The sequence below is a fragment of the Toxorhynchites rutilus genome, chromosome 3 (genome assembly GCF_029784135.1).
Source record: "Toxorhynchites rutilus septentrionalis strain SRP chromosome 3, ASM2978413v1, whole genome shotgun sequence".
NCBI classification, from domain to species: Eukaryota; Metazoa; Arthropoda; class Insecta; order Diptera; family Culicidae; genus Toxorhynchites; species Toxorhynchites rutilus.
In genome coordinates, this window is record NC_073746.1 from 253,457,007 (window position 1) to 253,481,493 (window position 24,487).

At 38.6% G+C, this 24,487-nt stretch overlaps 1 protein-coding gene across 4 annotated transcripts in view; it reads left to right on the forward strand.

The window, feature by feature from the left end:
• Positions 1-24,487, forward strand: part of LOC129775355 (box A-binding factor-like) — a 76,715-nt gene that overhangs the window by 45,673 nt on the left and 6,555 nt on the right. For 2 of the 4 annotated variants that reach the window (XM_055780024.1, XM_055780022.1), the window contains exons 3-7: positions 13,981-14,203; positions 14,273-14,408; positions 19,981-20,165; positions 20,711-20,875; positions 20,942-21,095. In XM_055780024.1, coding sequence (XP_055635999.1) covers positions 13,981-14,203; positions 14,273-14,408; positions 19,981-20,165; positions 20,711-20,875; positions 20,942-21,095 — 863 coding nt within the window. Of the gene's footprint in view, positions 1-13,980; positions 14,204-14,272; positions 14,409-19,980; positions 20,166-20,466; positions 20,559-20,710; positions 20,876-20,941; positions 21,096-24,487 lie in introns of all 4 variants that reach the window. The other 2 variants (XM_055780023.1, XM_055780025.1) reach the window with 2 other exon arrangements.

Genomic DNA, 24,487 nt, shown 5'->3' on the forward strand with positions numbered 1-24,487 from the left:
CTGGGTGGGCTCCCCACCAGGTGCCGGTAATTGTACGGAGAAAGTTTATTCTTTGTTGGCATTTTTTACTCAGATACCTAATATGGGCCCCCCAAGTACATTTGGAGTCGAACCAGACCCCAAGATACTTGAATGACATAGCATGAGTGATCGGTTTACCCAAAAGTTGAAGCTTTGGTTTTGCTGGTCTATGCTTCCTAGAAAAAACCACCATCTCTGTTTTCTCCGTGGAGAATTCGATCCCTAGCCCAATGGCCCAGGTTGAAAAATTGTTCAAAGTATCTTGTAAGGGTCCTTGCAGGTCGGATTCGTTTGATCCTACGACAGACACCACTCCATCATCTGCAAGTTGTCTTAGGCTGCAATTTTGTGTAAGGCAATTGTCGATGTCGCTTACATAGAAGTTGTACAAAAGGGGGCTTAAACATGAGCCCTAGGGGAGGCCCATGTAAGAGACCCGACTTACTGCCGAATCTCCGTGAGAAAAGTTCAAATGTTTCTCACAAAGCAAGTTATATAACATATTATTCAATAGAGGCGGCAGACCCCGAGAGTGTAATTTGTCTGACAAAACCTCTATTGAAACAGAATCAAAGGCCCCCTTTATGTCCAAGAATACTGAAGCCATTTGTTTTTTTTTTCGGCGTAAGCCATTTGAATTTCTGAAGAAAGCAACGCAAGACAATCATTCGTCCCCTTGCCCCTGCGGAACCCATATTGTGTATCTGAGAGTAGGCCATTCGTTTCAACCCATCGATCAAGGCGAAACAAGATCATTTTCTCCAACAATTTCCGTATACAAGACAGCATTGCTATTGGGCGGTACGAATTGAAGTCGGACGCGGGTTTTCCGGGTTTTTGAATAGCTATAACTCGTACTTGTCTCCAATCATCTGGAACAATATTATTCTCCAGAAACCGAATGAATAAATTCAACAAGCGATGTTTCTCCACATCAGGGAGATTTTTCAGCAAGTTGAACTTAATTCTATCCGATCCCGGAGCAGAATTGTTACAAGAAAGGAGAGCAAGAGAGAATTCTACCATCGAAAACTCGGAATCAAGATCGCACCTACCTTGTGGTATATCTCGAACAATTTTTTGCACAGGAGCGGAATCAGGACAAACCTTCCGTGCAAAATTAAAAATCCATCGATGTGAATATTCTTCGCTTTCATTCGTTGAAGAGCGATTTCTCATGTTTCGAGCCACTTTCCATAATTCTTTCATTGACGTTTCTCGTGACAAACCTCCCACGAAATTTCACCAATAAGCACGTTTTTTCCCTTTGATTAAGTTTTTAAATTGATCTTCAAGGGCTAAATACGTTTGAAAATTTTCAGGGGTTCCACGTTTTCGAAAAGCTTTAAATGCATTCGATTTTTCTACATAAAGCTTGGAACATTGGCTATCCCACCATAGATTGGGAGGCCTTCGGCAAATGGTGGAACCTGGGATGGGTTTCGTTTGAGCGCGAACCGCGCTGTCATAGATCAAACGAGAAATGAAGTTATACTCCTCCAATGGAGGTAAACCATCTCTGGAATTGATGGCTAGAGCAATCGCGTCCGCATATTTTTTCCAGTCAATGTGTCTTGTGAGGTCATATGCCATGTTTATAGATTCAGAAGAATTCGACCCAATGGTGATGGAAATTTTGATTGGCACGGCACTACCGTTGGGGTTCTGGATTACATTCCACTTGCAATCTAACGATAGTGAATTCGAGCAAAGCGAGAGGTCAAGAGCACTTGGGTTAGCAGGAGGTTTAGGTACACGTGTTGTTTCCCCAATGTTCAAAACGGTCATATTGAAGCTGTTACAAAGGTCATATATCAACAATGAACGATTGTCGTCGTACTGTTCCCCCCAGGCAGTTCCGTGAGAATTGAAGTCTCCCAAGATCAATCGTGGCTCAGGAAGGAGTGAGCACATGTCATCAAGTTGTTTGCGGCTAACCGCAGCTCTCGGAGGCCAATACAAGCTGACAATACAGAGGTCTTTGCCTCTGATGTTTGCATGACAAGCAACAGCTTCGATCCCTCCAATAGGTGGAAGGTCAATTCTAAAAAATGAGTGGCACTTATTGATCCCCAAAAGCACCCCTCCGTATCTATCATCACGGTCCAAGCGTATAATATTAAAATCGTGGAAAGAGATATCATCTCGCGAAGAAAGCCAAGTTTCGGACAGAGCAAAAACATCACAATTGAAGTTATGAATTAAAAATTTGAATGTATCCAATTTAGGGATAAGACTACGACAATTCCACTGTAAAACAGTGATATCTCCGACCTCTCTATTTGAATTAGACATCAAGAGAGATAATCATTGCAAGGAGGGGCCATGTTTGCATCAATTGTTGCAAAATTGTCTTTAATACTGGAAGCATTGAGATGACAATGGTTCTGATGGAGTCGGAAACATTAAAACACTTGAAGATTTGATCCAAAAGGTCAGACAACTTTATAAATCCCGATTGGGAAGTTGAACTGGACGGAAAAATAGGGACAGTTGGGGTTTTTGATGTCCCCTCGAGTGCTGGGTCGTTCGAAGATGAAATATTCCCACGGAAGCCAGGAGGAACCTGGTTTTGCTTGTCCGCTGCACTCGATTTTTTAGGCAAGCTAACAGAGGATATAACCGTGGGGACTTGTTCTTGAACTTTGGGAGTGGTCACATTTTTGCGCCGGGGATTCCCTTTGAAAATAAACGGTGTGCCCCCGCTAGCTGTGTCCGCTTCCATTTCATCAACTGGCAACGTGAAAAAGGTATTGTGTGTTGAGATTGGTTGTTCTTGTTGTTGGGTCAGTGGCGAAGCGCCCTTTAAAATTTCCGCAAATGTGCGCTTCGAGCGTTCCTTTAAAAAGCGCTTCTGTTTCTCCCAGCGACTCTTGTAAGTTTCACAAACTGAGAGCTCGTGTGGACATTTATGCTCAGTCGCACTGTAGGATTTCCCCTCATGTTGCTCTCCGCAAGTGGCACAGCGCTCCTTGTTGGCACAATAATCCGAAGTGTGACCAACTGACTTGCATTTGTTGCAAGTCATGGGCTTTGGCACGAAGAGTCGCACAGGTAGTCTCAATTTGTCCACCATAACGTAGTCAGGGAGGGCGGCACCAGCAAAGGTGACTCGAAACGAGTCGGACGGCGTAAATTTAGTTTGGTCCCCATCATGGGAAAGTTTCCCGAGTTGGCGACAGTCCAAGATTTTCACTTCCATTGAGGGGAGCTTCTTGAACTTGGCTTTTCCTACTGCTTTTATTTGTTCGCTCGTCAGACCCGTTTCAGTTATCACCCCCTCAATTTCTACGTTATGGGAGGGTATAAATGTTCGATATTCGAGAGTGAAATGTTGATCAGCAACAATCTCGTTTGCGTGTTTCCGGTCATTCACGACAACTCGCAATTTGTTCGGTCTAACCCTGCGAATTTCAGATACAGAAGTGTATCTGGCCACATCTTTCATGATCTGAATCACGTTAAGGTTTTTTCCTTTCGGTTTGGGCCGGAGGATAACAACCCACGGGCCAGTTCCAGGTGCATCTTCTGGATAAACTCTGACACGTGGAGCGAAGACAACAGAGGGGGAAGACGAGGACGAGGACGAGGACGAGGATGAGGATGAGGACGAGGACGAGGATGGGGTTGGATCGGAAGCATCAGAAGGGGGAAGCGAGATCGATAATGGGAGAGGGGGAGTGGAAGTAACAGTGGGTTGAGAAGGGAGGCTTGCAATTTTCTTAGAGGGGGGCTTGGTAGGATGAGCGGATTCGTCCCCAGAAGAATTATCTTCCTTATGAGGGACTCGTTTATGTTTTTTCCCAGATCTTGTATGAGATTCATTATCAGAGATCTCCAAAGATTTCTGTCTTATTTTTAATTTATTATTGATTTTAACAATAATCTCAAAAAAAAAATAGCAAAAAAAAAATGATAATAATTGATAATAATATTAAACAATGAACAAATGAATTGAATAATAATATTAATAATAAATATGTGTACCTTAATATAAAAGTTGTTCCAATAATGCGCTCTACTGCCCTAATCAGGGAGAGACAGAGGCTACGCGCTACGGAGACAACACAATAGCGCAAGAATAGCTTACGGAGCCACGTGGTGATGAATCCCGTTTGCGACAGTCACGCGATGTCGATCCCGTTATGCCGAATCAGTTCAACAGCCGCAATCCGGCTCCCTGCAAGAGCGCTGGTTCCTTTGTTCCTTCGTTCCACTTAACAAAAGGTCAGGTCGAAAGCGGACAGCAATGACCTTCACTCGTACACGATTCACTCGTACCAATAGCACAATAGCAAAAGTGGCAACGCACAATACCGACACTGAACTTCACTCGTCAAGAGTTGGATAGCGAATGTCTGACCAATTGATTAATCACATTTTAACATTTCATAATGTTATTTTTCATTCAATGTGTTTAGATTCTGTCACCACAGAAAAAGCATGTTGTGTACATTGGTTGGTTTGTAGATAGTTATAAAGATCATTGAAGTTGTACGAACGAATAGGACTTTGATGTGTTGGATCACTGTTTTCAAGCAAATGATGGTTGTATTCATTACTAATATGTGCATTATGGCTTTGCACGTTTCAATTCAAGCATTTGAGATGTAGATAGAAGCTGTTGTATGCAGTAATTGGTCATTGGCCTTTTCGTTATAATTTTTTTTTAAACGAAAAGGTTATGATGAAAAAATACTCGAACAGCAGTGAGAGCAATTAAATTAAAAAATACATTATAATATATCTCAATTACTTTTCCGCACACATAATCTGACATTTCGGCCATGATTTGGTTGGTTTTCATCTGTTGAACAAAGGGTGGAACGGTTGAAAATTGGTCAAACAAGATCAAGTGCAAATTCCATTTCTTTTGGAAGTCGATGACCGTAAAATACAGGAAAATTATCTGATTTGGCTTCCTATTTTCCAAATGTAAACCATCAGGTGATTACGATTCACACCTTTCATTTCATTCACACCTGATACGAACGGCTATTTGCTGAACTGTTTTTTGAGTTTTCCTGAAGTTACGCTTAATTATTGCCCAATATTTTTGAGCTGGGCACAGTTTCGACGAGTTTGAAGCGTTTTGTCCTGGATTACGGCTTGCACTAATAATAATAATTTCCGCAAGCATTCTTTTGCAGTGCCAGTTTTTTTTGCTGTTTTTTTTTTCAAATGGCTCAGCAACGTAATGTACTAGTATCAAAGAGCCTTGTTAATAAATAGGCCAAAGTCGACTCTGTGAACAGAACAATGCAAATGCAAAAAATGCAATGCAAAAAGACATGAAAAAGGTATGATATTTTCGAAAAATGTAACAATATGGAAAATGACAAATTTCATAATAAAATATTGATTGAAGTATATTTTTTTCAAAAATTCGATAGAGATAACTATCTCTTTGGAACTTAGGAGGAGACAATGTTAGTTGTCACGAAAATTTTCGTTTTTACCTATGATAACCTATTCCTATTGCGTCGAAATCATTTTGACGACAGAATGGGAAACGGCAAACCCATAATAGAGACACACATTCATAGTAAACTAGCAAACCCGGCGAGCGTTGTGCTGTCACAATGGATTTTTTGAGTATCCTCCCGAAAGTGTTTTCTACATTCACGATCGATGATGACGCCTCTCGAATTCCAATTAGTTTTATTTATATCAAGGTTAATTACACAATGTAGATCTATTTCGGTTTCTAATTTGTCAACGAAGAACAGTCTTCAATCATGCAAGATTTTACTGATCAATCTTCCGCTTCCGTGGTCTTAAATTAGGACTGCTGTTTGACCCATTTGGCTCAATAATGAAAAAAAGTCACAACACAATTTCCATTCATTGAAAATCAAACCATTTTATGATTTCACGAGAATTTTCTTCCTGCTTGCAGAAAGTGTGTAAAATATATTACATAAGATATATATATATATATATATATATATATATATATATATATATATATATATATATATATATATATATATATATATATATATATATATATATATATATATATATATATATATATATATATTCGATATAGAAAAGTTGAATTTCATAGATAATTTGCATTTGAGAATGTGTTTATTTGATCTGAAAATCCATTATCCTTTTCGCTTCACAATAACGGAATATCAATCTCGATGCTGTCAACGCGAATTTCAATTGAAGAAATGAATTCCAATTGAACAAACTTCTTAGTGCAGAATATATGGGTCAAAGTGGTTTGACATTTACTAAACGTGTGCTGGATATTTTGTATGATACACAATACAATTTCGTGCAGAATTCATCCGAGTTTTGTTAATTCCAACACTTTTTCCGTCTGTGTGGAAATTAACAAAATTTCAACAAAACAACACGTTTTCCGTCTTGCAATATTGAACATGTGGAAGAAATGAACTGAAAAGATGATACAAATGGTGCAAAAAATCTAGCACACTTGCAGTAAATGCCTAACCACTTTGCATATGAGTAATCGTTTTATTCGAATTTCACTTTTTTCATTTCCTTTCACCTCTTCCAATTCATTCCATCATTCCTATTTGAGCGAAGACGAACTCAACGATATAAAGACAGCTCAAATCTGACCATACGTTCCCTGTGATGGTAAGTTATACGTACGAATCGAACATATAAGACATATAAGACTAGCTGACCCAACGAACTTTGTCCCCCCTAAAATTGTTTTTTTGATATGAATACTTTCGAACACTCACGTTTTCTCGCTAAACGAACGTCCGTGGGTTTAATCCCAGAACTTTTCATGATTGATCTTTCAATTGGTCGGTATTAAGTCGCAAAATTTAAAATTTCGAGTTATTGTTTGCATTAAGTATTTCATTACGCATACATCAATCAGATTTGGAATATCACGCGTGCAGCAGAAATAACGTATTGAAATTGTTTCGAATGCTCAATAAAAACCCCTTATAGCACCAAACTTCAAACTAGTTCATCTCGAAATCATTAAAATCTCACATGGCTAGAGTCGAATGAATTTTGTAATATAAAGTTTCTATAAAAAAAATCAATCGATGGTTCCACATATACGGTGGTGTGAACAATCAACTCTATCAAATGAACAAGCAGTTCCAAATTATGAATTATTAATTTACTTCTGTTCGGAACGATTTTGGTTATTCATAAAATTTTATGTACACGTAAAAATATGTGACATTTTTTTTCGAAGCGACAATAGTTAAGCAACAAAAATATGTCATTCGATGTATGATGTAAATATGATGATATTTTGTTGCGTAACATTCATTTCTAATAACAACGCCACGCCTTCGGGCATGAATTCAATAAATTTTCAATTCTTCCTTCGAAATTTCTCCCCACGCTCTGTTGTCCCCCCAGAGTGTATCGATATGAAACGTCTGTTCTTACTCGAAAATTGACATATTCTTAACGGGTTTCTAAGAGATTTAAAACAGGTGAGGCACCATGTGGAACCATTTTTCTCATAATTTTTCAAGTTTGTTCGGGTCTTTTTTCTTGCTGGTCATTTTCATGCTGATCATTATCATCATTATACATTATTCCATTCATTACTCTGTCAAGACGATGAAGAGGTCCCAAACCTTACTAAGAGAACCACTCCTAAACTATCAAGCTTTGCATATATGCAATGTAATTATTACTTAGCTTTGATATAACTGATTGATATATGAATGATTGAATAAATGGAATACCGTAAGGTCTGTGTGCACAGCGCCTCACAGATGAGACAAAAGTGTCTAATGTAGGATCGGGCGATCTTTATGAGAAGATCGATCTTGACGAATCGATTTTCTGAACGGCATAGGGATCGATTCACTAATGAAATCGGTACAAAAGAATCGATCTTTGAAAAATCGAAAGCATCTTTTTCCAATTTATCTACCGTTTTGTCTCAAATTCCGAACACTTAAGCTTTGATGGCCATTAAACAGTGTCTCATTACTCAAAATGGTACTCTTTCGCGAAATTAAATTGATTTTTGCATACAATAGAGCCTTCTTTTTCATTTGACTACAATAAAATTGATTTACAAATGAATATTCATGGTGAAAAACCAAAAATATGTTTAATCACTTTTGTCTCAAATTCCGAACAGCAAAAATGTTTTTTTTTTAAATCATATCTTTGAAACTACTGGAGCGATTCATATGATCGATATATCAAATTAAAGTCAATTAGCTAGCCTTAGCTTTTTGGAAAAATGTTATACTCGCAAAAAAATGGATTTTGTTTCCGTAATTATCGATTGTATTTGTTTTTCATAGTTTACATGGTTTCTGGACCAAGGGCACTATATCGGTATCAATACCTATAAATGATGTTAAAATGAAGTCTATAACCAAAATAATGTCAAGGTTTTGATTATTAAATCACTTATAATATTAAAGTTCAGTAAATTCACATTGTAAAATAAAGTGTTCGCAATTTGAATCATGCGTAGAAACTTGATTCATACTCCGAACACTAATTTGAATGAAGATTTCTGAATAAACTATCGTTTTTCATCCATTTATTGTAGATTCGTACAAATTCTAGCACTTAACATGAAAACAACAGAAAAAATAGTTGAAAAAACTAAAAAAACTGAAGAATTAACGATGATTGTTTTTACAGAATTTGATAACGCAAAATTTAATCATTAGTTTTGACTGTCACTTTTTTGCAAATGCTCAATATAATATATTATAGACTGTATCGATACCTGTAAATGATGTTAAAATGAAGGCTAAAAGCCAAAGAATTTTAGGGTTTCGATTATTCAATTATTTATAATATTAAAGTTCAGTAAATTTACTTTTGAAAATTAAGTGTTCGGAATTTGAATCATGCGTAGAAATTTGATTCATATTCCGAACACTACTTCAAAATTAATTTTAATGGAGATTTCTGCATAAAATATCATTTCTTTCACCCAGTTATTGTAGGTTCTTACATTTTCCAGCACTTTACATGAACACAGCAATCAAAATAGTTGAAACAACAAAAACTGAAAAATTAACGTTGCTTGTTTTTACGGAATTTGCTAACACAAACATTTTAAAAACATTTTAGTTTTGACTGTCACTTCTTTGCAAATGTCTAATATTATAAATTATAGGCTGTATTGATACCTGTTAATGATGTCAAAATGAAGCCTATACATCAAAGAATGTCTGTGTTTTCATTAATCAATTATTTATAACATAAACCTGTTCACGTGAACAACCTGTTCACGTGGGCTCTCAAGCTGGGTATCGAATTCTCTACGGAGAAAACCGAAATGGTCGTTTTTTCTAGGAAGCACGAACCCGCCCAATTTCAGCTTCACCTATCCGGTAAAGCGATCAGGCACTCGATGTTTTTCAAATACCTTGGAGTATATTTTGACTCTAAATGTACCTGGGGAATACACATTGCGTATTTGAAACAGAAATGCCAGCAAAGAATCAATTTTCTCCAAACAATAACCGGAACATGGTGGGGCGCCCATCCAGGAGACCTCATTCAGTTGTACAAAACAACGATATTATCAGTGTTAGAATATGGCAGTTTTTGCTTCCGATCAGCTGCCAGGATTCACATGCTCAAGCTGGAGAGAATACAATATCGTTGCTTGCGTATAGCAATGGGGTGTTTGCATTCGACACATACGATGAGTCTCGAAGTCTTGGCAGGAGTACCCCCGCTTACTCTTCGATTCACAGAATTATCCTACAGATTTCTCATCCGTTGCAAGATCATGAATCCATTGGTGATTGATAACTTCGAAAATCTACTCCAACTGACTCCTCAGTCAAGTTTTATGTCTTTGTACCATGATTTCCTTACCCATTAAGTGCACCCTTCACCGGGCATCTCCAACCTAGTTTGCTTCCCATACTTTTGCAATTCCTCTGTCAATTTTGATCTGTCCATGCGACAAAAAATCCATGGAATCCCAGATCATCTACGCTCCGATTCTATTCCGCCGATATTTTCGGCAGAATATGGGAAAGTTAGATCTGATAAAATGTTCTTTACTGACGGTTCATTCATAAACGGGTCCACTGGCTTCGGCATCTTCAATGAAAATTCCAGTGCCTCTTTCAAACTCAAAGATCCATGTTCCGTGTATGTCGCTGAACTGGGTGCGATATACTACGCACTAGGGATCATTGAAACACTGCCCATCGACCATTATTTTATTTTTTCAGACAGTCTCAGCTCAATAGAGACAATTCGTTCAATGAAAGTTGATAAACGCTCATCTTATTTCCTAACAAGAATAAGACATCTATTGAGTGTTTTGGTCGAAAAATTATTCAAGATTACCTTAGCATGGGTTCCCTCTCATTGCTCGATTCCGGGGAATGAGAAAGCGGACTCGCTAGCTAAGGTGGGCGCTTCAGAAGGCACACTTTTTGAAAGGCAAATTGCCTATAATGAATTTTTTCACATTCCTCGTCAGGACACACTCGTTAGTTGGCAGCGAATGTGGAGTGAATATGAGTTCGGTCGCTGGTTACACACGATTATTCCTAAGGTTTCGACGAAAGCTTGGTTTAAGGGATTGAATGTAGGTCGTGATTTCATTCGCGTGATATCTCGGCTTATGTCCAATCACTACAACCTAAACGCGCATCTCTATCGCATTGGGCTCGCAGCAAACAATCTTTGTGATTGTGGCGATGGCTACCACGACATCGAGCATGTTGTCTGGTCGTGTATCCGGTTCCATGCTGCTCGCTCTCAGCTCTCTAGAGCACTGAGAGCAAAAGGCAGACAATCGGATATCCCCTTCCGGGATATCTTAGGTAGCCGTGATCCTGATCTTCTGCTTCATCTATACCTGTTCCTCAGAAACGCCGATGTCAACGTTTAATGATGTTTCCTTCGTTGTGTCCCTGTTTCATATCCTTCCTATCCGATCTATAAACTTTTACTTAGTCGCGGCAATACATACATACACTCTTTACAGATACACGGGCCAAAGGTTGTGCAGTCCACTGATCATTCAACAAGAGCCAAAGGTTGTACCGCTCATGACAACTCTACACGAGCTGATGTTTGCGCCGGCTAGTGACCATTCTATCCTGGATCCCTCGAGTCGAGAAGACGCACCACGCTAGATATGGGGTACAGACTAGGGGGCGTTGCTGATTAATGGTCAGCTGCATCCCAAAAGGAAGTATCCCGCGTCGGGCACAGGTACAGAGCATTGGAGACAGCAACATCACAATTACGAAAACACTTGTAATACTAACCTCGAGCCAACCGCGAGTAATCGGTTACATATTACTAACATATTTATAAGGCAAACATTGTCGAAATATTGAACTCCCGGCCCCGTCAGGTTGACGCCATATGAGCCTTAATAAAAATATATATTTTGGATAAAAAAAAACATAAAAGTTTAGTAAATTTATATTTAAAAATGAAGCGTTCGGATTTTGAGACTGTTCGGAATATTACGTTACTTTTCTTTAAACGTGGATTACAAATTTCAGGATTCTATTTAAAAATTAAAAGCAGTTTGTTTTGCTTCTCAACATGAAGACCACAAAACATTTAGGTCTCCGAAAAAAAGTGTTTTCCAGAGCATTCATCTTTTACCAACATGGAATCATTCAATCACATAAATTAATCGAAAAAGCATCATTAGAAACTCAACAACAACCCTTAGTAGCTGTCGCTAGTTCTGATTCTGTCAGAAGCAGACGGCATTAAATCGAAGAATGATCAAACTGACTTTGTTCGACAAAGTTTATAAAATTTGTCGGTTGATCTTTGGTGAGATTAAAACCGATGTATACTGCAAAACAAATTTGCAAAAAGTTTATCTTAGATCAAAAAATCGAAACAAATCGATCTTCTAAATATCAATCCAAGATCGTCCAATCTTAGACCAAACATACACAGCAGCTTCAGTGAATAGTGATAGTGATAGTGATAGTGAATCTACTATCACTAATTTGACATTCTCGAAAGCGATCCAACCGTTGACATTATGTTTATGAAATTTGTCAGGCGTTGGGAAAATAAAATCAATGTGCGCTGAAATAAAAATCTAAGATCGAAAAAATCGAAAGAAAAATATCGATCTTCACGATTTTTTCGGGTATAAAGGATCGATCCAAAAAATCTGAATTAAAAATGAAAAAAAATCGATCCTCGAACCGTGAGTTGGGAAACGACTTTTTTTTAAATATCGTGACGGTGGACGAGTAATGACTCCATCATTACGACTCAGAAGAGAAAGGACAACCGCTCCCAAAAAAATCTAATGCTAACCGAGTTTATGTTCTTTGTACCAAGTTTATGTGATTCTTCTCAGCATAAACAGACTCTAACAAATATTCGACGTCGAGTTTGTCGTGGTAGAGGCAGCTTGGCACTAATGATCTTACAACATAACAGCCTCGCGGGAAACTTCATGTTTTTTCAACTTCAACAATTTCACACTAACCTTACTCCCCGGATCTCGTTTCCTGCGTTATCATTGCTTTGCTCAACTCAAGAGAAGCCTAAAGGATCAACACTTCTCCTCAGAAGAAGTGAAGGTGCCAGGTGTCCAGGATTTAAGGAAAGATAAAAAAATCTTAAAAATAAAAAACTTGTTTCATGTTGGGAGAAATGTATTTCCGTTAACGGTGAGTACATTGAAAAGTAGTACATGATTAATTGTTTGCATTGAGTATCCGTTTGATGTGTGATGTAACAATTTTAAACGCTTTGCTGGTCATGTATTTGGAGGCAACGATTTAAAACAGTCATAGCCCGTTTTGGTTCTTTCACAGAAATCCTCCTCCTGATCGACCCGATCGTTTAGATCAGCGATGCAGATTTTTTTTTGGGCAACAATATCGTATCCGTATATCGGGCTTGATGATGAAGATGTGGCTTCGCATAATCAATTTGTATATTTCTTCGTTTATGATTCATCAACCAAACATTCATCTCTGCATCTCCTTAATCGCGTTGAAGGCTGTTTTAAACTCGTGTAAATTGCTGAAGCTCTGGTAGATGTTATAAACACCTTTTAACAATGGAGCCGATCTGGCGTGGAGGTAACATCCATACTTCTCACGCTCAAGATCACGAGTTCAATTCTCACTCCCGACATTCTTCCAAAATGGAAGGTAAAAGTGACGAACCAGCCAGAAGCGTTGAAAGTCACTATAATACAGAAAAAAAAAACCTTTTAACGATCGTACCATTGAGCTCTATGATTGCACATAACTCTTAACAACTGTTGGGGCTAACAGAATGTTCTATTTAATTATAATGCCTAAAAAACACGGGAACATAAATTCCAGCTCCCAAGTCCAGTTCAGGTGAATTGATCTTCGATGTTCTCTCTTGATGGTGTATATTGAGCCTTTCACTAAACACTTATTTTAATAATATAAAATTTGACTACACAAAAAAATAACACAGCCAGTTGATGCATTCTTTCGTCCGCACCAGTTTGTTCATCATCGGCTTATTTCCTGGTGTGTGTCGTACCCATTGTCAATTGGAACGCATCCGCGAGACAGAAGTGACACCAGCTCATTCCAAACAGAGGATGTTTTTGTTTATGAATACTTCCACCTACGTTGGCTGTAAACAAAATCGTCAAACGACAAACGATCGCACGAGCGTTTGCCCTCGCTTCTTCTGGGCTGCTGATCGGGTTTGCTCGCCAAGCACCAGCTGTAGAATGTGCGGACGAACGCAACTTGGCTTCTCCCGACTTCACAGCTTTAAACATTTTACCCAAAGGCGCGAGAAAACGCGCGCGTTGACAATTCAGTAGCAGTCAGCATCGGAGATTGATTTAGGCGAGAGCGAACCGAACGGAAACAATTCATCTGTTCATTCGATCCTCATTCAGCGTTATTTTGCTTGTTTGGTACATAAGATGAGGCTAAACAAAGTTTTTTCTTCCCGCGCAGCGAGAAATTCTCTAATGGTGGTCCAATTTGTTATTATTTCTTTCTTCAGCCCATCATACAGCCGATGCAGCTTTCCGTCGGCGGCATCAATGCAATACTTTAACAGCAGCCCGACGCACGATCCGACGCATATGTGGTCAACGGGAGTGACGGGCTTGACCGAAAATGAGTACCTGAAAGGAGGCCTGCCCGGATTCCAGCGTATCGCCTCGAGTACCAATGCCGCCCGTGCGAACCACTACAACTCGATCTCGTCCACCTATGGCCAACAGGTCAGCTAACTCTCATCATCTCATCTTTGTGTGACAGCTCCCCTTAATTGGTTATTGCTATTCTTCCAGACTGAACCATGGCACTACGAGGCCAGCGCGATCGCATACAGTGCCGCAACGTCAACCACAACCGGAAACGGTCGTCGAGGCTCAACCACTCTGACGCCAACAACAGCGTTTTCGGCCGCGGCTTCCTTGTCTGCAAGTAAGTGGAAGCGCACGTATAGCGCATAATACTAACATTGCACCGAAGCACCGAAGAAATCCTGCTGCTGCTGCTTATCAGTTTGATGTGTGCACCCGCCATCCATTACAGCCAATAATTTCGCGTAGCAATTGTTATGCAAATTTTTGGTGAAAATAAAAACAGGTTATCCTCCGCACCTGTGGAGGCCTCCGCTCGGCAATAGACGTGACCCAGAACAGACAGCCCTTTGTAAACAGCAGCAACAGCAGTGTGTGCAATAGACACACTGTGTCCGATAAGCGAATCGTGCCTTACGGGGGGAAAACAAAACCTGGACTATACTGGCGGGGGCACTTGGAGGAAATGTGGCTGTTGAATTGTTGCTATCAGTTCGTATCGTGGGGTGTGGATTTTTGTCCTAGAAATTACTTCATTATGCTATTCATAGTGTTTGAAAGGCAATAACGTATTTCAATTAGACAAGTTTCGTTGCGACCGATGTAGTTGAATGTTCTAATGGATAGTAATTGCACTCGTGTTTGTGCAAATACAATTCATTTCGAACATTGAAGAATTGAAGAGTCTTCAGCTGCTCCAGAGAATATTTAGCGTTGTCGAGTTTAGGATCACTTGACGTTCTCAAAATTTTGTGATTGTTTGATTGACACTTCATTGAAAGTGTTCAGAGCGTTTCAATGAATTTCTAGGGAAGAATTTTCTCAGAATTCATTTCTCGACCTGTCGAAATGCTTCTGGGCATTCAAGAACAGTAATAATTTACAAAATTATGCGATCGATTGCAAAGTATGACAGGGTTTTTAACTATAATGTTTTATACTGTTATGTCGCTTACTGATTTAGGATTGAGTCACACAATTTCAGAACTATAGTTTGTAGTACAGCTTCTGTGTTTTTCAAACAATGAACAAAAAAATATATCAATGGAATTAATATCGAGTATTGACTATAGATTTGTTTATGGAGATGAAAACGAATTGTGAGATTGAAATAGAATTCTGTGAAGTTAGGCTTGGTATTCATTACAGGCGAAATGCGGGTAAGACGGAAGTGGGGGTAAAATGGACATACGATTGATTTGCATAGTTCCATTCTGTCAATTTATAATTTTAAATCTTCCCGCTGAACAGTTTTCTGTTTTTGGGGCAAAATGATCACTGGGGTGAAATTGATCAAATGTACTAATGAAAACAAACTGAATTTTTGAAGGTGTTATTTAATTAAATTTAAAACTTATCTATACGACACGATCAGTACTCATCTGTAGGTTATTTCCGCAAGTGGTTTTCATCGTATCGCTTATTATCACTTATTACAAAAATGAGTCTTTTTCTGACCAGCGGAAATCCGTTTCCATTCTTAAGCATGGTAAAGAAACATGTTTTGAACACATCAAAACAGTATAAACATATTACTCAGATGATTCCGTACGAGTTGAAATAGAAATAAGATAGTTGCAATTACTATTGAAACATGGGCGAAAAATAAATTTCACGAAAAAGTACCATGAAATACAACTATTTTTCTTAACCAGACAACCAATGTTGCGGTTCAGTTTTCTCGGAAACGGCTGAACCGAATTGGACACAAGTTTAATTTTAAACCCCATTTTTTTTCATTTGAGAACTCTTCGGAGATCTATCGGAATCGGTCCACGGATTCCCATGTTCACGCGGAAACAAGTTCAGGGGTCATAAATTTTAGAAACCAAAACAACACAAAACCCGCCATTAACAAAATCAAACTTCATGATTTTTCGAAAATAAATAATTCGTGATGAATTCAAGCCTATATGACCTCATTGACGTACCCTGGATATGTTCCGGATCGGGTTTCCGAGGGAAGTGACCACTTTTATGACCAGAGCTAAATTCTATCATGCGACATATCAAACTTAATGGTTTGTCAATTCATTATCAGAGGTAATAACAAGCGAATTTTCATATTTTTATTTTAAAATAGTTTTCTTCCCACCTAAAAATCTATCGTTGTCATTGTCGTGCATAGTCGCACCTCATTTTCACACATATAACGATGTAACCGATGAAATCAATATGCGTTACTAATGTGTCTATGTTAGTATTAGTGCAATATACGTTACCCATGGGTTGCTGTAATCGTTGCTTTTTTCAATTTAAACTTTATTTAATTTTTTGCCGGAAGAAAGCTTGTTTGAATTTAAAAGAGTGTTCGGACTTATTGTAATTTTTTTCCCGATCGACCATATAATTTTCGCGAATTTTAACATTGTTTCCGGTTTAACAAAATGCTTCAAATTGAAGCCTTCGGTGGCAAACTACAGGTGAAAATTGGTTCCACAGTAGTTGCTGTTGTCACCACACTTCTTCTGTAGGAGCATTGAACCATTGCGATTATTAGTTTGATCTATTGTAGTGAGGATTGCTTCCACACTTCTTCTTCTTCTTCTTCTTAAATGGCACTAATGTTCCAAGAGGAACTTCGCCGTCTCAACGTAGCATTATTTTTATTAGTACTTAGTTGGGATTTCTATTACCAAATAACACGCCTTGAATGCGTTCTGAGTGGCAAGCTCTAGATTACGCGTGACCACAGTGCAAGTCGGAGGAAATTTAATTGACGAAAAATCCCTCCAAACAGAACGGGAATTGAGCTCCAACCCCCGACATAAATTTCAACCCCCATTTCGCGAAAGCCGCTGCATATGAATCTGGGGATTATTGCTTGTGTTTTTCGGAACTTTTGGCATCAAATTGACGATTCTTTTGCGAATTGCTCTCGTCCTCACAGTATTCATTCGTTGGTTCTTGTTAGTGCTACGCCGACAATAATTTCGTAAACCTACGTTAATAATGCGGTCGTGTCTTGGACATCACTCCTCTTATTTTTCATATTTGAAAAATCGATTTTTTAAAGACCAATTGGTATAAAACACAGAAAAATAATAAGCTAAGCTACCGGTTGAACAAATCTGAATTGTCGGACCTTTCGTAATCTGATGACTGGCAGCTGCTACGTTCACTTTGTTCGCCATATAAAGTCAGTTTCCCTTAAACTACTTTTCACTTCCAACAGTTTTCTGGGTCTTCTCCAGGTTTCATTTGACGGTGGCTCAATATTTCTCAATTGGACCTCTGGCGAATTTCGGAAGTTTTACATGTTTTTACATGTCTGCCATCTGTCCCTTTTCGGTTGCTTTATAAAATTCATGCCCAAGAAGTTGTTCGAAGAAATACTTTACTTTGGGTGAGATCAGGAGGGTGTCATCCATTGTGACCTGCTAAAATTAGGTTATCGCTGTTGTCAAAGTTAAGGTTATGTTCCATCGCAACAACACTCGGCCTCATGTTGCTACACTGTAACTTTTTTTCTATAGCCACAAATTAACTCTTGAACCAGGCTAAATTTAATAAAAAATATTATGACACAATTTATCTCAAATGTATTTGAATGAAATAATTTACAACATAATTGCTTCCTGTTGGCATTGATCCATCACACAACGATTCCCCAGATGTTCAACATCGGACTTAGATCCGGAATGAGATCCGGGACTTGAACCAGAATTTTGTGGCCGAACTGGTATGAATATTAGCGTTGTATTGCTGGAAGAAGAATTTTTGCGTCGATATTTTGCTTTGAATGAAACCAAACTGCTGTTAGGAACATCACTATAATCTGACGAGACCATCTTGCAAGAGGTGAATGCCCGATTGAGCTTCCCCGTCGCACAAAACCCAAACTAAAACATTAAAGACTTCCGAAATTGCGAGTAGAGAAGTACTCGGTCGAATGATATTATGGTTGATCTGCAAAATCTCATGAACTGTTTCCTTACGAACTGCTAGTATCATTTACTCATTTTTTTACTTATTCATTTATTCATTTTCGTCAAAGAAATGTAAACTGCATACTTATATATTAATGTTACAATGTTTTCTTAGGTTAAATGTTGCCTTGACCGCCGATGGTATGATAGTGGAATTTGAAGCCAATTGCACAATTGATCTTATAACTGAGTCTACGTTCGATTTCTCGTATTGATATACCTTTCTTCCTGTAGGCTCAAACCATTCCTTTTTTTTTCTCACTAAAAAACCTGGCATTTTAAGTTGTTTGCTCGAGTAAATTTAAAAAAAACAATCTCGCCAAAGAAAAACGTGGTAAATCTCTCCGTGCGGCTATATCAAATGGACAAATAAAAATGAATGTATTTGACAGATGTAACGAATACACGATCACAGTAACCAACTAATGCACTATTACTACCATAGACAGATTGGTTACGTATAATGATTCCACCGTAAGCACTATTATCGAGAATGAAAATTAGGTACGGCTATAGTGAATAGCCGTAGTAAATACTGATTACGAGCTGTTTGGAATGTAGTGAATGCTAGGTTCGCCTCACCGGACATTGCTTCTTCTGACCGGCGTTTGTTTTGATCGATGCAAAAGATCGAAGGTTCGCCTCATTACTAGTCTCAAGAGATTGCCCTGCAAACCACAAATATCCAAAAAGATGAAGGAAGAGCAAGTGTTACGTTAATCGCATGACTACATCTGCATTGCATCATTTGGTCTTCATCGGTTAATGCATATTTTTTTCCCGAAGGGTTCATTCTATCCTTTTCCCGAAATGGTACACTCATCCTCACGACAGGCTTGAAAGAATGAGGACCTGCAAAATATCTTAACTTCTCTCCGGAAGCATTCGCCGTAAAAGTCAAACGGGATAATAAAATAATACGGGTTGTTCTCTCCAAGGAATTCGGATATGCCCCCGCTGGGACATGCGGCTACTTCCTTCAATTAGTCACGCGTGCAACATCAGAGTTTGACATAGAACAAAAAAACACAGAAACATACGCCCCAAAACCAACCGGAAATACCAACATAGAACGAGTATTGCGCATCGTTACGCATGGACTTTACCGTTCGCGAGTGGGACATCCAGTGTTTTCCTGTGTGTGTTTTTTTTGCGGGCTCTCCGGTACATTAACGACCCAAGCGGGGATCGTAGAAGAAATAATAATGAAAAAAAAAAACATAATTACGTGTCGTACCGATCGAGGAAGAAACAGCGAGCCCATTCGTGGCTTGTTGTTACGGATAATAGAAACATAAGTGCCTTTTTTGTGACCGTCAGTGCCACCAGTATGGCATCAATATACATATGGGCGGAGGTCTGTTTTGGTTTGTTGTTATCAGCACAGAAATAAATGTTCGAGCGGTTCGCTTCCTGTAGCTGAAAAATGTCACTGGCTGATGGTATGCTATGGATGACTTTCTTCGGTGCTTTATGGTCCACTGGAAGTGTGTAAATTGGCTAATGGCAGCGAAGTCATGGTGCAGGATAAAAAAAGAAAAGAAAAGAAAAAATGCAAATAGGCCAATGTAGGTTCTTGAACTCTTGAAGCGTTTATGTGTAATACTAACTAGGAGGCAACGGAAGGTCGGGCCGGGTGTTTTTTTTACAAAAATGAAACTGTAAATATATTGTCTGATATATGTTAATATCTCTCTAGCTTTTGTGTAAAGAACTTAAATTGAATCATTATATCATCATTGTTTGTGTCTTTCCTTCCAAAAGTGGGCATAGAAGCGGACTTGTATACCGAGGGACGAGAATGTGTCAATTGCGGTGCGATTCAGACTCCGCTCTGGCGTCGGGACGGAACAGGACACTATTTGTGCAATGCGTGTGGCCTCTATCACAAGATGAACGGAATGAATCGGCCATTGGTCAAACCGCCCAGACGCTTGGTAAAAGAACCTGTAAACAACTTCAACATTTTTTAATTGCTAATTTTATAAACTCATCCTCATCTCGTTTTTACTATTGGTTCTTGATTGATTGAGAGGAAAAGAATAAGCTTCGCGATATATTTATTTCCTAAAACCCCGCCCGGCCGAACTTTTCACACCCTTCTCTGCTTGTGTTTTTAACTTACATACATGACGCTTCCGTATGCAAATTTCGTAGATACTGTAGAGCATAGATTTCGACAAAAGAATCGAGAATGATTGTGGCGCGAACAGAAACTAATCCTGTTTGTTATGAAAATTGTTATTCCAGTGGCCGCTGAACAGGGCGGGGATCTCTATAAGAACTGTGGCTACAATTCCTTGGCAACTCGCAACCCCGAGGACAAGCAAAGCCGAAGACTGGTAGGTTAACCGAGAGATAGCAAAGGCTGATTCTTTTTCTCTACCTCTACATTCACTCTCATGCTTCATTTCATCGTTTTCATGTGTGGAATTTGAACCACTCAAATCACGCTCAATGTAATTCATTGTTTCGTTTCATCATGATTCCAAAGAGCTCAGCGAGGCGCGTCGGACTGCAGTGCTCCAACTGTAACACCACGAACACCTCGCTTTGGAGACGCAACCAGGTTGGGGAGCCAGTCTGCAACGCCTGTGGACTGTACTACAAACTGCACAACGTCAATCGCCCGTTGACGATGAAGAAGGACAACATCCAGGTAAGTCTTCGTCCGGACTCGTGCTTGGTCGCCAGAATTGATTCCAATGTTTTCTTTTTTTTTTAGCAACGCAAGCGCAAACCGAAAGGCAGCAAAAATGCCGATGGAACAACATCGTCCAACTCCAAGAGTAGCAATAGCAATAACACTAACAATAATAGCAACGGAAAAAGGAAAATGTTGGGGATGACCACCATCGCCAAGGGCAACGCGATCGATGGTGAGTATTTTCAAGTTTTTTCAAGTGTTTCGCAGCTTTTGAATGAGTTTAGTGGGACGTGTTGGGTATGGTTTGAAAAGGGAACTTGACTGTGACATTCTACCTAATGTATTCTCGGGTCCTAACTATAGAAGAAACATTAAAAGAAGAAAACAGTTTACCTAAATTATTTTAATGTATAATGAATTGTTTTTAGATTTTTATACGTGGTAGTGAGTGAACTTCAATTTTTTTTACATATACTGAATGTGGATTTGTGACATGTGACATATATGTTGATCATGAATTGAATTCCACTACAATAGATCAAACTAATGATCGCAGAGGTTTGAGGCTTTTACAGAAGAAGATGAATTGAGTTTATAAAGGAACAAACAATGTTTTTCACGCAGCGATCGAAAATTGGTTGTTAGTACCAGCTGGGTCTCTTTAGATACTTTTCAAAATTATTTGAATTGGAAGAAGCATTTTGGACAGAGTTGGAATATTTGTCTGGAACTATGAATTGCCTGAGTAAATATTAGCATTCACAATCAATAAACATAGTTTAATAACAGAAAGAGTGGCCGAAGTAAATTGAATTGAAACGGGGGTATTTTGAGCTGCTTCATTGGAGAATTTAAATGCTTTCGTTTTACGTTTTGGAATTGCTTCAAACGAAATGTTCTTCTAGATGGAATTTTGGGATATTCCTTCAATTTAGATCCAACTGAACTCCTGATAGTCGACATCATTATGATGCTGTTTCAGGAATTGAACAATATGCACTTCACCATTGTTTTGCAGCTTCTGTCAGGGAAATATCTATCAGTTGCTTATCTGATCACAATATTTGATTGCTTATCGAGGCATTTCGATATGGCAGCCTCTATTTTAATGTGAAAAAATTACCATCAAACAAAGCAACTACACCCAACATTAATTTTTAGTCCATGTTTTGGCATCCCGAATTTTTTTTTGGGTACAATCCCAAAAGAAATGAAAAAGGAAAAAAGGAAGAGATGTCGGCTCCCATACATACAAGCATTGAAACAGATCCTTTTTTTTTGCTCATTTCACCCTTCAGCACACGAAAAAGCATTTTTTTCCGAAGATGGATTGTTTTCTGCCAACGCTAGTTTGGGTGTAGGGGAAAAGGGGGGAATTTGGACCACCTAAGCAAATCGCCTAATATTTCCAAACCAATACGGTCTAAATAAAAATGTCACATTGTATACTGAGCTACACTTGTTTTCTCTCAATAAATAATGTTTAATTATTATATAAAGCTTGAATCTACCAAATATATCATAAAATAAAAGAGATGATTTTTGGACATTGGAATTTGATGCGGGGTGATTTGGACCGTCTGTGGGGTGATTTGGTCCAGTGTGTGTTTCATCGAAAAAAACATACTTATGTTTATGCAAAGTATTTTGGGATGATGTTTCAATCAGTGACAATGTTTTGGGATCGATAACAGGTGTCTTGGCCAGATTCCTGACCAGAAAAGTTGGATTGACACCATCTCGAATTCTGCATGAATCTTTTCACTGGTGGTCGTGCATTTTCAAACACGTTTTATGCTGGGCCATGAAAATCCGTTCTCGATGGCCTACGTTGCTCTTTCAAGCTCCTCCTCCTGTCCCTCCCGTCCATTCTCTTTTTGTAATTCAGCGGCATCTGGAATCAATTAGATCAAAGAAAAGTCTCAAACCTGTAGGACCAATTCACCTCACAGAAACGTGTCCATGTCACCCCACACAACACGCAAAAATTGAAATGCGATTATTTTCATTTATTGTTATCAAACTTACAGTTTCGCTATATCAAATTGTTCCTCTTCTGTAGGCGAACAGAACTTTATTCAGAACCGTATTCTTCAGATTTGGCCCTATGCGACTTTTTTTTGTTTCCAAACATGAAAAAGTCACTCGCCGGGCAGACATTTTAGTCGAATGAGGAAGTCATCGCTGCCACGGAGGTCTACTTTGCAGATCTCGAGAAAACGTATTTTTCAGATGGATTAAAGAAGTTGGAGCATGGCTGGGTCAAGTGTATCGAGCTAATAGGAGACTATGTATAGAAATAAATCGCCACTTTTTCAAAATTTTTGTTTTTTTGTAGGCTATGTACTTATCGGACTGCCCTCGTAATGAACGGTTATACATGTTTTTTCAGGCTTTCATTGATGTCTAGCTGTTCGTTCATACTGTTGGGTCGGATCTTCCGGCCACAGCCACAGGTTCCTTGCTTATAGGTAATCCATCGACCATAAGAATACATCCGTTGAATTTGATCAACACCTGGTTATACACCTTTGGGGCTTGCATTTTTGCCGTAATGTTTTGCTACACGGTACTGTTGGTTTCTCAATGGTTCGATTCTTGAAGAAACCTTCCTGAATGCGTATATTCTGAACCATATTGGGATGCTTTCCGTTTATAGAGATTAAAAGTAAAATTGAAATAAGTGTGTAAAGATTCCACTGGGAGCGCTGTACTGCAAGAAAAAAATCTACTGATTCTAATTTGATTCTAAGTGGACAATGCTTCACAACGAGAATCGACCAAAGGAAAGATTGACGCCAAGCTTCACCATAAATTGAGTAGATTCCTTATCCAGTACAGTACATTTTCATTTGTTCTCCGAGGTTTGACTTTCTTAAATTAATCCGATCAACGTTTATGAGTGTTTGAGTTGGTTGAGATTTTTCTCTAATTAGGTGATATCTTTTTGATGCATTATTATCGACTAAATGCTATAGGGGAAATGCGGTTCAAATGAACAGAGTTGGTAGAATGAAGGCTTAAATTTCGATAGTTTAACTAAAAACCAATTGATATTTCTTGATTATCCTATTCTTAGAACATATGAAGCTATTTAAGACACCCTGTTCTGCATGAAACTGTCAAATGTAGAAAATAATAAATGAAACAAAAATCTCTCTCACGGTAGTCATTCGTATGTAATTTGGCAGGTATCGTATTTAAGTATTATTCGACCTGAAATTCTCGATAAATCATCAGTTTGGACGAATGTTCAAATATTCAATGAGAGGTAAACAGATATTTTGTTTGATTTCAGTGATTAACTCGCATTCGAAATTACTTTGTTGTTATGTTTTCTCCCAGGGGTTCGTTTTTTGGCTTTGACCCTGGAAAAATATGCCACCTCAACCCAAACCAAACCTCAATATGTTAAGCGTTATGTGTTTCTTACTACGTTTTTGTACGTGTGAGAAAATTCGAATTACCAATCTAGGTGAATAGGCCCAGATTATTTCATACATATACCTGATTTTTTTTCTTTTTTGATTCAAACAAATTTGGACATGAAACAACGTATAAATTTAACCCGTTTAGCATGATATGTACATGTGTTCATTTTACCACACATTCAACAATTCAATT